General features: G+C 40.0%; 1 protein-coding gene across 3 annotated transcripts in view; it reads right to left on the bottom strand.

Moving 5' to 3' along the window:
* Nucleotides 1-2,392: 2,392 nt before the first annotated feature.
* Nucleotides 2,393-17,648, bottom strand: part of LOC121912520 (retinoic acid receptor beta-like) — a 224,467-nt gene continuing 209,211 nt past the window's right edge. For all 3 annotated transcript variants that reach the window (XM_042434668.1, XM_042434669.1, XM_042434670.1), the window contains 3 exons: nucleotides 16,068-16,272; nucleotides 10,375-10,533; nucleotides 2,393-8,574 (listed from right to left, as the gene is read on the bottom strand). In XM_042434668.1, coding sequence (XP_042290602.1) covers nucleotides 8,276-8,574; nucleotides 10,375-10,533; nucleotides 16,068-16,272 — 663 coding nt within the window. In that variant the 3' untranslated portion in view covers nucleotides 2,393-8,275. The remainder of the gene's footprint in view (nucleotides 8,575-10,374; nucleotides 10,534-16,067; nucleotides 16,273-17,648) is intronic.

Genomic DNA, 17,648 nt, shown 5'->3' with positions numbered 1-17,648 from the left:
TCATCAGGCCAAACACTACCAAGAACAGTAATATGTTTTATTGCCCTGCTAGTTGTCAGTTGGTGTGTCCATCCAACACTTAAATTCAGAGCAAGATATCTTAATAATTACTGACCAGAGTGGTGTTTCAAAAATCCAGACTGCCAGTTAAAGGAATTTGTCTTACTGTCAACAAATCCCATGAAAAGATCAAAACCAAGTATGTCTCAATATTTTCTAGCCTCCCATTCCTGTCTGAGGTCACGGCTATTTGTTCTTGCAAATCCTTATTAATGGATGAAAAATGTATAGTGTAATTCTTTAAAAAATACTTAAGAAGGAGGAAATGTAAGGAGCGTGTCATCCAGTGAGCAGAATGGCTCACTGATGTGTTTTTAATACTTTTTGGACAACATTGGAGCTCAGTGGCCCAGAGGAATAAGATGTATCAGGCTGCGGTTGCACTGCCATTTGTTGTTGGTTTGATCTTTTCATGGGATTTGTTGACAGTAAGAGAAATACAGAATATAGCCAACATTATCCTTTGAGCCAGACTTAGACAACTCAGGCGAATTCTCTGTTCAACTTATTCTGACCTAAGTTGTTAAAAAAACGTAGCCCTTGTGACTAGCCTGATCTTGTCAGGATAGTTTTCGAGTATAGCGTCACCTCAGACTTAACCAGTGGAACAATATGGGTTTGACTTAAACTTAAAAGTGCCTTATTTCAATGCAATGCAATGCTTCTGTAACTACAGATAAATTGGCATTACAAACCACCATGAGCACTATGCAGTCGCTCTGTTATTTACATTCAGATAACTCTTTAATAAGGTGGTTACCTGCGTTTACACATATCAAAAATGCACACACCAGTATTTTAAAATAAATATATTTTATTACTTTGCCAGGACAGTTCATGGTAAAGTTAAACAGTATATGAACATAAAAAGCATATGTTAATGTACAAACAAAGACGATATTTAAAATGGAGAGCGGAAACAGATCGAAGCTCCAACCTCAGAGACAGCTCCTGAGGTCGTCTTCAGCCTAAGGGCCGGCAGCAGGGGCTGATGGGAGAAATCCACAACAGTCCCCGCCCCTCTCACTCTCACGCCCAGTCAGATGTGACCTTCATGTCTCATATTAACACGACTATACAACACTGCATATGAGTGGTGGTGAGGTTCTCTGATACCGATGGAAAAAAGGCGACTGTGGACAGTTTGTGATGTCTACCAAGAACACCTTCAGGACAGACAACAACAGAGCTGTTAATGATTCATATTGAGGTTCACAGTCATTTTTTTCTGGCTCCTGGTTAAGGTGTTGTAGGGTTAGACCGATATGTTGGGCTGATATTGGGTTTTTATATGCCTAATGCTACATTGTCATGTTTTCCGGATTTTAGTTAGCTTAGTAGCTTGTTATCTAGTAAGCTTATGTTTGGTTCATGTTATATTGTAAGCAGCCTCTACAGAATTACAATAGCAGGAATTTCTGACAGTTACAATGTCTCCCACTTGGTAAACAAAACTAAAGAAGTTCCAAAAAAGGGCTATACACCATTTGTTTGTGTCTGGTTTCACTTGACAAACTGCTAATTTAGGCTATTTATATGATGTGACTTAAAAAGGGTAGCCATCTTGGCAGCAGACCAAGCTGTAAACACATAACGTCTTGAAGTTTGTTGTGGTGAATGCGTTCGCATACAGTTGCCTGTTTACACATCAGGCAAGCAGGCAGCAACTTTGGCATTCATTTGGAGTCATGTTTCTGGACACCTGACAAATATAAGTACCTTCACTCTCTTTGTTGCTGGTTAGCTTGTTGCTAACATGTCTAAGTCATGGATGTATCATAGGAACAGGATAGTGGACTCAAAGTGGGCGCCCATTCACTTGAATGAAAATTGCCCACCTGGCACATGAGCCAGAAAATTTTTCTAGCTTCAGGGTTTGCAGCCCATTAAATATACACAGGACCCCAACACAAGTTCCCGCTCAGCCCAAAGACTTTACATTGGCATGATGTCACAAATTTTAAAATTGCTTTCCTATGCTCTGGGAAAGTTTTACAAACATAAAAATATTTAAAAAATCATAATACAAGGAGTTATAATTGACTTTATTTGCAGTTATCCTGTCAAAAGTTTTATAGACGTCTCTTTTATAATGGTGGTCTATGGGGAAAATGCTTTGTGGGCCACTGGAAAAGGCTGGCTCTTCAGTTCTCTTAATACATCCATGGTCTAACTACTGTTTGATGGCAGGCAGCTTGCATACAGTGAGTTTATCAGAGCTGCTGAACACAGCTGCCTGTCACTGGCAATATAGTGGATGAGACTGGTGAGACTGAACCAAAACAATACAGCTGCTGGCAGTAAAACCAAAACAATGAGCTAAAAGAAGCTAAAATGCTCTGTAAGCGCAGAGGGAACTGGTGATAATTCTCTGTGGGTTTGTCACCACAAGCGACTCCTTTCACATTATTTATAGTAATTTGTTCCATTGTCAATATAAAAATTTAGATCAGTGCAGCGTTAAGATATTCCCTGTGGAGTCTGGTTGTTTGGGTGTTGTCAAAAGGCATTCTGGGAAAGCTAATAAAGAAGGCAGGCTGAGGGACATACATACACTCAAAAAGATATCAACACCACAGGCTGATATCAAACTATCTGAAGATTATTTTTTCCTTTGACTGCTTATTGGCACAAAACATCAACCAAAGCAGATGAGTCTAAAAATGTCAGTATGTTTTCAAAACCTCATATCGGCCGAACCCTAGTTCATCAGTTGATCTGTTACACCAATTAGCTGTCGATTGATTGGGTTTGATTGATTGACGACAGCTGACTGGCTTCCTGGCTGAGGGGGGGGAGGGGAGGGGAGGTGGGGCAGCTCTGTTGTTTGACATGGAACAGAACGTATTGATGATATCTGGTGCTGAGGTGACTTGGTCGTCCATTTCTCCCATTCCTGGGCTTCTCTTTCTCAGTGTCCGACACTATGTGTTGTGTGGAGTACGACCTGGGTGCCCAGATCAGCCCACCAAGTTCCAGTTCCTCCTTTTTTTTGTTTTTTTCTTTTGTTTTTTTTTTGTTTTTTTTTTTACACTTGATGTGAGTTGATGTTCCCAAGGACAAATAACAGAGTGTCTTTTCCACAGAGCTGCCAATTGGAATGCAAAGCACACACCATTCATATAACATCTCTGCAGTGAGCTAGATAGTAGAGTATTACAGTTACGTCGGTACAACATTCAACAGAAACGAACAAGAGTAATTCAGCATTGTGAAGTTGTTTCCTAAAGGAACAGATAACAGTCCCTGCTGCGTCCAGGCGCCTGAGGGCCGGCCTGACGCTTCAGGGGTGGATGTGGACATTCTTCGGCTGTGAAGGTTTTCCAGCTACAAAAAGAAAAAGAAAAAAAAAAGAAAAACACCAAGATGCCTCCCTTCATCTCTCACCAGGAGAGCAAGACAGAGAGAACCGAGGGAGAGTGTTTCCTATGTTACATTGAGATAGAAGTAAGTTATCCTTAACACTGCATATCATTCTTCTGACAGACTCCATGACATTATTCACATTCAAACACGTTAAAACAAAAAAACTGAAACAGCTCAGGTTTCCCTTATGATATGTATCTCCGAGCAGGAATGGAATGTAGATGGGTTTTTATTACGTGCTGCTGAGACCCAGAACCCTTCACTGCCCTTAAGAGTTGTCTTACTTTCCTGTTTCAGATCAAATGCGAGAAGCTGAATGACTCACCTAGTTCCTTGAAAACAGTTTCACGTACAGTTTATGTGTCGGCAAACATCTTTTAGGTGTCCTGGAGAACATTTGGAGCAGATATTTGTGCTAGCAGGTAAGTTTCTATCAATCAAGTTTTGAAATTTCACTTGTATTTAAGGAACAGAGTTTAATCGAAATGAATAAATTCTGATAACAAAACTTAAATTTCAGTTTTATAGTATTCAGTTTAGCAAAACTCATTTTCAAATGCATATGAGAACAGCCTCCCAAGTGTCAACTCAACATGTCATATAACTCAAAATGTGACCATGCAGACCGAGGCTTAAAGCCCCTGAAAACTTGGTTTAAAATAAAACATAAAATCATTTCTCTGTGTCATTAAATATCTTTGACTAAGTGAGCAATAATCATAATTTTTGAACACTCAAAAACTCAGAGAACACACTTCTTTGGGGCTGTATGGGGTTGGTTTGATAAGATTCTGACTCAAATCTTGCTAAATCCTGATTGGTATATGGAAGTCAGCTTTTTCTGACTGAATACCATCCATGACAAACCAGTGATTAGAATACAGATGTGTGAAGTAACCAAAACAGTTCTAACATTGGCAGAATATTGTGTTCATGTAGGATCTCATCACTTATAGTAAAAAGCTGATTGAGAAAATAAGCTTTCAGGGCCTTTGAATTGGTTGATTGGTACCAAATTCGATATCTGTTGGCACAAATATCTGCTCACAAGACTTTACTAGTTTTAAAACCTGTTCTTTTCACTAAAATTGATCTATTCTGTTGTCGGTCAGGCCTACTTTTTGCATCATGTCTGAAATGAAAAAACAAAAACTTCCGAGAGGAGTTCGAAACAATTTCCAAAGCTGTTCATTTTTGTGCTTAATTAGTTTAAAGTTGAACTTTGGCCTCCTTCTCTGGTTGTGGAGGTGCTGCTGTTTTAGCCTTCATATTGTTCAGTTTCAGTACTACAGCTAAATTTTAAAGGTTCAACATGTTTAAGTGCTACAGTTAGTTTGTTCCCTGTACTATAAGTGAACAACCACTTGATATCTGAATGAATGGAGCTGTTATTCAGCCACGAAGGGCAGCAGGGTAGCGAGGGATCTGGGTCCTATAAGAGGATATAATGGAGTTTATTTCTTACTGTTCGGTATAATGTGTGACCTCAGCAGTGGAGAAAAGCAGCCATTTAGGATCGTCTTTTAATTTCAGTGGGACCGTCCCATCCGATATAAGACACATTGCCTACTTCCCCACCAATGAGATTAAGACCTCAGTTGGATCTACTGTCCAAAGAGAAGCTTTACTCCACTGCACTTCTCAGGGGGATGAAAGGTCATCTGGAATCTCCTTTTGCATCATTAAACGTAGCTTACACTGTCATGTCTGAAGAGTAAGGCGAGCATTTGGAGTGGCTTTGTGAATTCCACCCCACCGTGTGCTTTCTACATTAGTGTACAATCGTCCCGACCCATGCGGTTCGGTCATCAGTGTGTTTTAAGGATTGCATTGCCCCCGTGTTTCAAACTCAAACAAGACACTTCTGAAAGGGAAAGAAAAGCGGGTTGAGGAGCTCTGCTCATAAGGCCATAACAGAGCCCATGTGCGTTTGTAGAGCCCGGTTGGTAGTACATGCTGTAGCGGTAGATACACCCTCATTAGGTTGACCATCAGGTAATTTTTGAAGAGTGAAAGCTGCCACAGGCTGTGATCAGACTGGAAGCCCAAGCACAAAAAATAGCGCTGATAGAAGACTAGAAGAGACAGTAAGAATTCAAATGGCATTCAAGTGGCATTATACCTGATTTACAGCAACAAGGGGAGTAAATTTATGAATTTATTATAACTTGGCTCTTTTTTGTAGTTTTTGACCATGATTCCTATCAGTTATGATACCATGTATTCACCAAATTAATTGCTGAGATCTTAGAAAAAGGTGACATTGTTTAAAATAGGTCCTACAGGGCAACAAATGTGAATGGGGAGACAACAGGTTGTAAACAAGCCAACAGTTTAGTAAGATTAGCCACCACTTTATCTAGAGGTAAAACCACAAGGACATCTTAAACAGGACATCTGTCTGTAACTGAAATGGATGTTTTTAACTGTTGTAATTTTACTACTCACAGTGTACCGTGTTCCAAATAACTTGCTGAACTAGCTGAACTTTTTACCAATGTTGCTGCCTTCCTAGATCTTAGCAGTTAACTTGGTGTGATGATAATGTCATCAGAACCGATAGGGCCAATAGTCAGAGCCACAAAAATAAACAAGCTGTAATAAACTGCTTTCCTAAGCTTTCCTTTGAAATGTGAACTTTACTTTGGCCATAAATTCTGTTAGCAACTAAATTTCTTGGATCTAGGAAGACGGTGACATGGTAGGCCAAACTTATTTCGAAGGCCGAAGAAAAGTGAACAGTAAAATTATTACCCAACCTGTCTATCAACATCATGCTTTACAGACCGACTTCCTGCTTCATATTTGACCTACCGTACTTACTGTAGTTGTGCGTGTCAGCAGTTTTCCAGTACAATTAGCAAGATTTTTGGTGTGTCACCTTTTGGTTAATCAAGCTAAACTGTTGGCTTGTTAACAACCATGTTTCTTGGCCTGTACTTGCCTGACTTTGTTGTAGCTATGTCACAGTGTCCCCAGATCTCAGCAGTTTACTTTGGTGCGTGCAATATTAGCATAACTGACAGATATAATAGCCAGAACTACAAAAATAAGACCCAAACTTGAATAATCATTTATGGTGAGACTATGTAACTTTCGAAAGAACAATTAGCGCATTTCTTCTTGCCCTACCTAAGTTCAACACACTCAGGGGTTATGCAGCTGAAGCCTTATTTGGTCTGGTAGGCTATGACCAGTAGCTTATGTTAGCTAATGTTAACAATCTTAAGCTGTTGTGCGTAACTGACATTACTGAGTCAGCTCAATGACTTCATACCATTCTTCTATTTGTGCAACTGTTACATTATGTTTTAGCATTCAGCATTATCCTCCTTAACCTTGGACCGCTCTTCAGCAAAAGTTACACAAACTCCCTTTAAACCAGGTCAGAGGAGATGAATGCTGCCTCTGCTAGCTAGCAGAAGGTTAATATGTCCGTCTGGAAACAGATAATGTGGACACACAACGTCCGTTTCAGGGATCTATTATTATTTGTTTTCCTGGCAATGTGATGTGTCCTTTTTATTTACTTTTTCCACTAAACAAGAAAATCATGCTGGTGGAAATGAAATGAATAAATGGTGAGCTGACTCTTCATGGAATCAATGGACACTTGTGGTTTGAGATTATTTAAAGTGTAATTTCTTGGGGAACAAATTGTGGTATAACACCGGCTTATTTAACTTATTAAACCCCTTAACTGACCAGATGATGATAATAAAGTGCGACATGGTTAAAGTTGAACATGGTCAAGTTGAAGTATAGGGTAACAGGGAAACCGATACAAAAAGCGTCTTATGTGATCACAGCCTGTTGCAGAAACATCTCTGGCATCTATCAGCAACCTAATTTCCCCAATCTGTTTTGACAGCACGGTAAACTGATTTACTGACGAGATACAGCCACCAAATGAGTTGATTTCATAGACTGGCTTATTTGATAAATCTAATCCTGTACGTCGGGCCTTGGCGGTTCATGACGAGACTGAAAAGTTAACAGACGCAGTCAAGCTGATGAGTGTGTATCGAAGGCTTCTGCTGTTGTGCTTCCCTCCTTTGAGGAAACAGTTGAACAGACTCGGCTGTCGATATGCAGAGAAGCTTTGCATTCTGGCGGTGTGGATGTACACTCATTCATGTAGAGACATGAACCAATAAATGTTATAAAAGACAAAAACAGTTTTAAATATAGGAACAAATATAAAATAGTAGACTTCCGTAATATCTATATGCAATGACATTCTAGATAACTTTTTGAAGGACTTACAATTAGTCCCACTTTAAACCTTGATGTATCGCCTCAAAGATAATATTTAAGACAATGAAAAAAGCACCACAAAATTCATCATAGAAACAGAGATCTAACCATACAATGGTATGTACAATGTACGTATGCCAACAATACGAGAGATGAAAAGAGATGAAGATAGAGAGAGAGAGAGAGAGAGAGAGAGAGATAGAGAAAGAGGAGTAAAACCACTTATGAAACTCCCGTCATGCAGATAAGAATTTACACAGGAGACCTGAGGAGTATCATTTCTGGCGGTTTCCGAGGGCCACGCCCTTCTTGTCACAGTCCCTGTCCCAGAGACACCACGCCAAATAAGAGCTCAATTCAGAATTATACACAAAGCGCTGATCCTTTGAGGCCTCCGTGTTGACGTTTTCTTTTAAGGGGGGAATTTCAGGGAAATTGGAGAGAAAAATAGGACGAGGATATAAAGATAACGTAATACCAAGCGAAGGAGTCAGGGTAGAGGGGTTATAGGGGGTCGGCGCCTTGCCCGGTTGTTCTTTTTTTTGTGCAAAAGAATGTCAGAGAGAGTCCCCGAGGCACCCGCGGGCGCTTCCTAGGGCTCGTCGCTGGGCGGCGTGGCCGGAGCCCTCTTGATGTCCAAGGACTCCGGTGACTCCACAGCGGCGGTGTCCTCGTTGGGGCTGTCCTTACTGCTGGGACTGGCCCCTGCCTCAGCCGAAGTGCTGCTGCTGCTGCTGCTGTTGCTGCTGCTGCTGCTGCTGCTGCTGCTGCTGTTGCTGCTGCTGCTGCTGCTCTGGCCGTCTTGGCCCTCTGAGTTCTCCAGCATCTCCTGGATGAGAGGCGGCATGGAACCCGGGATCTCCATCTTCAAAGAAATGACCCGCTCTGCTCCTGCAAGACGATGATGAGGGCAAAAAAAAAAAATTAAGATTGGAGCAGGAAGGTTCATTCTTGACATTCCAAGTAGTAGTTCGAACAAAAAAATCTAACATCAAGGTCCACTTGCTAGCTTACTTTTTTGGGCTTTCAACCACATTGCATGGTCTCCATCATGAGGGATGATCTTCCCACATACAACTAATTACATGACTGAAGTTCCACACTTATGTCACATGATCATAACTGAGCCATCTCCATGACAACTGAAAAAACTTAAATTTTTTTGTCAAAAAGTATCAAATTATTTTAGAATTATCATCTTTTTAATGCACAATGAGGCAAGTTCCACTGCTGTTTTATACACTTCAGAGTAAAATCAATCCACACATGATTCCTCTGGTCAGACATTCTAGAACATAAGCTGGTAAACAGATAAACCAGTGCAGCATTACAGGTAGTCTAAAGTCAAGGGACCCTGGTCTGCAGAAGGTTCCAGAGAGGCATTTGAGGATCTCAAAGTACACTCAGGCTCATACAGGGTTAAAGACTCATCACTATAAGCAGCCCAGAATGTGCATCAAAAGTTAGCAACAGAAGTTTAAAATAGAGGGAAAATAGAGAGTAGGGAAGGTAAAGATGAAGTAATGTGCTCGCTCTCTGTTTCCTGTCCTGCTGCAGTGCTCTCAACTAAATAATATCTAGAAGTGTTAATGTTGATTTTTTGTGTGTATGAAATGTCTGCTTTTATGCTGTTGTCAGACCACATATGCAGGATGGATGCCAGCCTGCGAACAATCATCGTGGTTCAATTTTAGCAAGAGACCTTTGTTACATGTCATGCCTATCTCTCTCTCCCTTTGTTTCCTGTCTGTCTCTTCACTGCCCACTATCCAATAAAGGCAAAAATGGAAAAAAAAATCAATACACTAAATTCGTGGACGTAGCATCGCTGACATCACACGTGTTGCAGGAAGGGATGTTTTGAAGCCTGTATTACTGTAAGTTACTGGAGGCGACCATCACGACTGTGACAACCACACAAACAAACCAGTCATCCTCTAAATTACTATGTTTTCTTAATGGAACATCATTCTCAAATTTCCTGCGGTAGCAAAGTGAAATTAGCAATGAAGACTCCACCTTCTTGTGGAAATAATATATTAACTTGATATTTCAAGAGATTAATTGCAGCATTTTCCAATGAACTTCAATACAATCAGTTTCTTGAAGCCAGCATTTAGTGGCCACAAATGGAACTGCAGCTTTCGTCAACAGTAGTTTTACAACTTTATTGTGTTGTTTGCTGTCTAGAGACCAACAGAGAAGGATCATAATGAAGGAGAACAAAAATAATGCAAGTTGTTGGTAGTTGAAGCTTGGCGAGTTGAACTCTGTGACAGCAGCATTCTTGCAGACATCACCAACTCGGCAAAAAGTACAAAGAAGTATCACTATTGCACAACATTAACATTAATTTTACATTACCTTCATAAAGTTTATTTTCCAAAATAGATCATATCGCTACACTGCATATTAGATACTTGGCAACCCAAAGTTCATACAAGTAAGCTCCCAAAGCCTCCTGTATAAAACAGGCAAAACAAGAACACTTCCAAACGTTTGGTGTATACTTGACTATGACATGGAACAAGTCCATGAGAACACAAGTACATGTTAGAACATAGATTGAGAAAGACTAATAAAGGTATCAGTCACCGGCATGCCTGCAGCAGACCTGGATCTTTATAAAGTCGTACACTCTGCTATTTGTAACTGCTATTACCTAATACAGCTATAAATACATCTTCTTACCTTTAGCGCTAATGCTGCGCAGGTCTGTGATCTTCATCAGCGTTTTGGGGAACATGTGCGGCTTGCTGGGCCGACGCTTCCTCACGTATATCTTCAGAGCTTCCAGGAGCGGCTCCTGGAGCTGATCCACCTTGGAGGGCTCCTCCAGGTCCTGACGGTCTGATACACACACACACACACACACACACAAACACACATACACAAAGCAAGTCAAACTTTAAGCTCCAGTATGACTAATACATTTCTTGCTTTATCTGATGTAGACAAGCTAGAGGCTTATACATGAATCACAGCATGAAGCCTGGTTTGATCAAGAAGGGAGAATTTATGTCATTATTTCACTTCATATGCAGAGATGGCAACAAGTGAATAATCTGAGCAGGGAACCAATTTAAAACTTTTCTTTTGACTAGTAGTGTTCAGCTCTGATAACTGTGAGGCTTTAAAAGTCAGCAACAGCAGGGTAGCAAAAACTGAATGTGTCAAAAGTGAAAGCCAGATCTGGGACTCAAAGGAACACATCTATTCAGGGAGCGCTTTTCTGCAAACAGTGATTATTAGGATAACTCAGTAGTCAAACACTAAGGCATCTTGCTTCTCAATAGAGATGCTGGCTCAAGTCACCCATCAAAAAATGCTTTGGACTTTTTTAGTTGACAGTTTACTTTGACAGAGTCCTTAAAGATTTATCATGCTTATAACTTTTATTTAAAACCTTTTGAGTTCTTCATTTTCCATTGGCTACATATTCACCCATTGGCAATGTGGAGCCAAAGCCCAACCTTGATTCTATTAGGTCTAACATTTTAAACATTTGCATGATCACACACCTGGAGGCAATATTACATGTGCAAAAATAACCTTCAAGCAGTCCTCAAGGCGAATACAATATTAAGTTCCTGCAGTGACATCACCATCTGGCGCCAAGTGCTTAATACTGAAAGAAGGTGGAAATGCACTAACAACAATGGCAAATTAATAGTTCCAGTCTCCACCCACTGACCCCCTGTCTCACATACAAACTAGGTTATGCTATAAATGCTGTAGTATGTGGCATACGTTCGTGCTATATACTCGTCTCTATACAAATAAACAGTAAATAAAATTACAGTGGTAAAACCAGGGAAATGCATGTATGTGATAGAGATGTGCAGAAAGCCCAGTATTTGTATTTGTATCTGTATTTGTTGAGGCAGCAAAATTATTTGTATTTGTATTTGTATTCAAATAAAAATGGAAAGAGGCTTAAAAATCCTGTTTTTGTTTTTATTACGTTTTTAATTGTAGAAAATTCAAGTGTTACAATAAGTTTTCATAAATAAACTACCTTATGAAGGAGGTCCATACACTAGGTCTTGAACTGGAGTCTCCCAGATCATAGACGACTGCGCTGACTACTGAGCTAAAACTTTACTCATCACCTCATTGCAGACAGACATCTAACTAACAAATATTAGACCTAGTGTATGGACCTCCTTCATAAGGTAGTTTGTATGAAACAAATATTTGTAAAAAACCCATTATTTGTGCTTTGCCGAATAATGTATTTGTATTCGGGCACACCCCTAGTATGTGAGCCCTATAGACAGATCTGGGTTATAAATGGAAGTAGACAAGCTGCTTAGCTGCCATTACTGCAGTGGCACCTCATGTGTAAACCCACATATAACACTGTGATGAATGTAAGACATTGTTTGGACTGTTTTTGCCAAGAAACCTGTCGGGGAGATCCTGTAAAAGTGGCTACATGTTGAAAATATAGTCATCATATGCTATTAAAATAAAGGTTTTAATCCAAAAAATGTAAACTTTTCTATGAAATTTAGCCCTGTTTTAACACATGGCTAATCTTTTCTTGGCTGTGCTGTTATCAGCTGCTCCAGCATTAAACTGTAACTTTGGAAAAAAACAGAAAGCAAAAGCCACAATTTAATTTTAAAAATATATTTTACTTTCCACAATTGGAAAGCCTACTGCAATTATTATTCAACTTTGAACAACACTACTTTACAGTGTTATAGTACAGAGCAGTTTTCAAACTGCCACTCTGCTGTTGCAGAGTTTGGACTTTTGCTGGGTTTGTGAAAGCTGCTCACAATTAAAGATATGAAGCCAAAGTGATGGTTGTAAATACCATCCTGAGTTTCCACAATATGTTCACCAAGATTAAACACATCTTTCAAAATGACAAATGTATATTAAATTCAACATGTTGGTGACAGTAGACTGTTGTGAAATAACTATGATGTTATTCCTCGTTCGTTGGTTTTAACATTTCGCTCAGTAGCACGCAGCACAAACGTCTCTACATGTGTAAAGCAGACAGATCTCCGCTGCAATATGGCGGCTACTGAGGCACGTCTCAAAGACTGGATGCCGTACCTACGTGTATATATCTATGAGTTCAGCCTCTGAGAGTTGCTAGATTGGCTGCAGACTCTTAGTCTTGTTTATGAATGCACTATTTCATAAAATGTGAATATTCTAGATGTCTTGTCTGTCAATTAATACACATTTCCCCACCATATTTGGTGTATTTGGAAATGTTCTGTGAGTTTGAACAAAGTTCGGCTGCACAGATCAAATTTGTAATGAAACTTAAGTACATAAGGGGTTAAACGATTGGTTAGTTGATTGAAAAAAAATTTAAGAACATTTTTGCTAATCTATTATCCATTTAGTATTTATCATGTATTAGTATTTATGATGCAAAAAAGCAGAATATTTGCTGGGTCCAGCTTCTTAAATGAGGATTTGCTGCTTTTCTGTTTGGTATATCTTTGTAAATTTAATATCTTTGGAGTTTATACTTTTGTTTGGACAAAAAAAGTAATTTGAAAATATTACTTTGGACTTTTGGAAAATGTCATGGGCATTTTCCAGTATTTTCTAACATTTTATAGACTGCATTGATTAAATGAAAAAAAAAATCAGCATATTAATTTACAAGGATAAGAATTATTAGTCGGAGCCCTACTTTAAATAAATAAATAAGATCAGTGCTTTTACTCAGACATGATACAGGAACAGTCTAATTTTAAAATGTCACATGTAACACATTGAGGACTACATTTCATTTGGGGTCTCTTCTAGAGCACACACAACCTGCACCATAAGGTGGCAGTGTGTGCTCTGAAATCAGCTGCTCAGCTGCTGGACCAGCAGTCGTCTCAGTCAAGGTGTGTGATTACTGATGCAATCAGAGGTGTCTCGCACTTTCCATGGATTATGCAAGAGCCTGTAATATTTGCCAAGGCTCTGGGGACTCAGTATAGAAACATATATTGTTGAATGAAAACCCAGCAGCGATGGAGCCCGAGCACAGATGAGAATGAGGAGTAGGGCAGAGAGGGAAGTGATAATGAGAACTGAGGCTGTGTAACTTTTGGTTTGGTGGATGTACAGTAAAACTTAATGTGTGTGTGTGAGAGAGAGAGGAAGACAGGGACCTGTGTGTTAATGTGTGCTTGGCCTGACATGAGGGACTCAGTCATGCCTCGGGTATCTCTGTGGAAAAAAACCAGAGCAGGTTCATTTCCTCTGGGAGGGACGCTCAACATTCCACTCAGCCAACCGACACTGCTGTGACATACCTGTACATCATCCTTCTACGTTCGGCAGCTAGAATAGTGCTGCCTCACTCATAGCAACCTGTGGTTGACCTGGTTTCAGACTCCCGTGGAGGCTGGTTTACTTTCATCCCAAACTGGGCTACAGCTCCACTCAATATTTAACTGGAGGAATCAATATGCACTGACTATGTTGAATGGAAAGCAGTCGAGCATGGTTTGAATGTGGAGTGGATCTGTTTATTCATTCCACTTGATGTACCCCATGACTCCACAATCAAGTCTGTTTATATCTTTAAATCAGAATTTATGCTAAATATATGATGTAATCAGGCTGCAAAAAGCCTTTAATTTGATGTATCCATCTTGCAAAGTGATGTGGGATTTTACAGACTGATACTGATGTTTCTTTGGCTGAAGCTATCAATAAATGATACTTTACACCTGTGGTATCCAACCTGAGGGTCAGATCCCCTGAAGGGGTCACAAGATGATTAACAAGATGTTGAATACTCAAAAATATGTTTTTTTTTTAATCTTTATATAAATCTTAGCTTTATGTACAACGTATCAGAGTTTTGCCTCCTCAGACTTCTAAAAAGTCCAACTGATATTTCATTGCATGTTCTTTCATCTGCAGCATACAGATTTGATTTGTAAATGACATGTCCTGTGCTTTTTCATTTAAAAAAAGCTTCTGGTCTCATGATGGGGGCCTGTCTTTACAAATACCAGTGACCATGTCTTTCTGTACACTAATGAGATTATGTATCTTTTAAAGACAAAATAATGGCAACAGTTGGTAGTTACAAAAAAAAATGGAACTTCAATTTTTTGTCATTTGCCAAGATTCTCTTGTTTTGTGATAAAACTTTTGACAAATTTATCTGTGACACGCTGAAATGTAGGCTAGAGGAACAGAAGTACAAATAGAGAGAAGTCATGAAGCCATCAAACTAACTCAGTAATGTCAGATACACAGCAATTTCTATCTAAAATGTGCTAACATTAGCTAACATTAACCACGACAAGACGAAGTAAGGCTGTAGCAGTCAAACCCAGTGTGTTTTAATTGATTATGAATTCAATTTTTCGCAAGTAAGAAAAAATGTTATTACTTGGTTTATGTTTTGAAGTATTTGCATAAATCAAATGTGCCAGAAAAACTTGGACTGCTCCTACTGGGTGGGGAGTGAGTTGCTGCCCTCAAGAGTTCAAGTATCTTGCTGTCTTGTTCATGAGTGAGGGAAAGATGGAGCGTGAGGTTGACAGGCGGATCGGTGCAGCTTCAGCAGTAATGCGGGCGTTGTACTGGACCGCATTACTGCATTACAGCATTACCGCATTACCACATTACCGCGTTACATTCCAGGCACGTCCATCTGATAGGAGACCCCAAGGCATACCCAGAACATGCTGGAGGGACTACATATCTCTTCTGGCTTGGGAACGCCTTGGGATCCCCCAGGAGGAGCTGGAGGGTGTTGCCGGGGTGAAGGATGTCTGGGTTTCCTTACTCTGTCTGATACCACCGCAACCCAGTCGCGGATATGCGGCGGAAAATGGATGGATGGATGGATGAATATCCACAGTTGAAAACGACCCTGCTAACGTCAGTTTGCAGGCTAGAGAGCTGATTAGCTAGTCAGCCGTAGCATGAAACAGTTTAAAAACTTCACAGCGAAGGTCAACTGTCATTTTAGATGCAAAATGGTGTTGTCTTTATTCTTCAACACTACTGCTAGCAAAACACTGTCTGTTGTTAGCTTGTAAGTTACCGTCTCAGTTTGTCAATTTCAGATTTACAGTATCTCCAAAGACCCTTTTTCTTCCTTTCAGTAATCATAAACACAAATAATACATTTTAAAAGCACTTTCATATGATTTTTTTCCCTGCAGAATGGTACATTCTCTGTGATTTCAGTTGGACTTTAAACTGAAACAATATGAGAAGGGAATATAACTGTTTGGTTGAACTTATAAAAAGATTGGGATGCAGTGTTTGACACTGATATTCGTGTCCTTTGCTTTCTCTGTGAGTTATGTTCCTATCTTGTCCTTCTTTCCTGCTGTCCCCTCCCCTCCCCTCACTAAATGCCCAGTGCTCTGCCCTGGCTCGCCCACCTCCGGAGATGAGACAGATGGCGCTGAGGAGGCCTGTCTCTGTGTCGTCCATCTCGATGGGCAGCAGCTGGTTGGCAAAGGTGAACACCAAGTCGGTGAGCGGGCCGAAGCCAGCGTTGTGCATCTGTGTTCGGTTGAGGGTCAGCCCGTCCGAAAAGGTCATGGTATCCTGGTCGGGGGTGTACCTCGTACAGATGCGCAGGATCTGACAGGGAGGGAAGGAAGGCAGAGACAGGCTCAGTCAGCAGGGATGTAGTGGACAGGAAACATTAAAGGGAAACTTCGATTTCTCAACCTGGACCCTATTTTCCCATCATTTTGTGTCTAAGTGACTAATGGGGAAAACAGTTTTTGAAATTGGCCCAGTATTGAGCGAGAGTGCTTCAGCCAACAGCTACGAAACAGGCTGCAATGTAATCCTTAGGGGCAATAGCTCCCCGTCAATGTATGTCCACTAAAAGTGCTTGTTTTTGCCACTGACAGACTCAGATTGTTATTATAAGTGTCTGACAACATTATGGAAAGGACCATATAGAGAAATAAAACTTTTGTCTTTACTTTTCGCTTGTTCCGGTCTATTTGTTGTTGTGTCTAACCAAGTCTTGGTCAAGGAGAAGTCTCTCTCTGAAATCTTGTGAGAGTTGAGTTGTTGCAGAAAGACAGTGTCACACTGTCAAAATCAGCTAAATATTCAGCCATGACTTTGAAAATCTTTTGGATAACACTAAGCTACGCTTTCTGTTTTCTAACACAACAAACTCCTCCCGGCACTCCTCTCTCCAACTCTCACTCATGTTTCCACTGTTGTCTTCCTGCAATCACTCAACTTTCACGAGATTTCAGAACGAGATTTCTCCTTGAGCGAGACTGGTTTAGACACAATAACAAACAGACCAGATCAAGCGAAAGGTAAAGAAAAAAGTTTTATTTCTCTGTATGATCCTTTCTATAATGATGTTGAACACTTATAATAACAATCTGAGCCTGTCAGAGGGAAAAACAAGCACTTTTAGTGGACGTACGGATTAGATTACAGCCCGTTTCACGGCTGCCAGCTGTAGTGCTCTCATTCAATACTGGACCAGTTTCAAAAATTGTTGTCCCATTTAGACACTTAGATACAAAAGATGGGGAAATAGGGTCCAGGTTGACAAATCCAGAAGTTTCCCTTTAAGGGAGCACTATATATCTTTTAGTTGAACATTTTCAGTGACAAAAACTGATAAAGATTTAGTGTTTACCTCAGACCCCAAAGCATTAAAACCCACATTTGGACAGTAAAAGTCAGCACTGAAAGAGATTGGCATTTCACTGTGGAAGTTATTGATCTTCTTTGTGGTAATAGAGCAAATTCATGAACTTCTGCATAACCGAGACAAGACATAGTTTCTTACTTACGACATAACAACCTGCCCTCTATCATTCACAGCTTGGTCTAACCAATTAGGAAACCAAAGGCATATGTCTTCCACCAGCTATAATCTATAAAACAAATCAGAAAATAATACAAAACTTTACAGAAAATGCTAAAATTTGTGCCCTCTTCTTTACATACTTGTTACATTTAGACATTAGTTATGT

Source organism: Thunnus maccoyii, chromosome 15, assembly GCF_910596095.1.
Source record: "Thunnus maccoyii chromosome 15, fThuMac1.1, whole genome shotgun sequence".
In the NCBI taxonomy this organism is placed as follows: domain Eukaryota; kingdom Metazoa; phylum Chordata; class Actinopteri; order Scombriformes; family Scombridae; genus Thunnus; species Thunnus maccoyii.
Note: the sequence above shows the minus strand (reverse complement) of the source record. Positions and strands in the feature narration are given on the sequence as shown.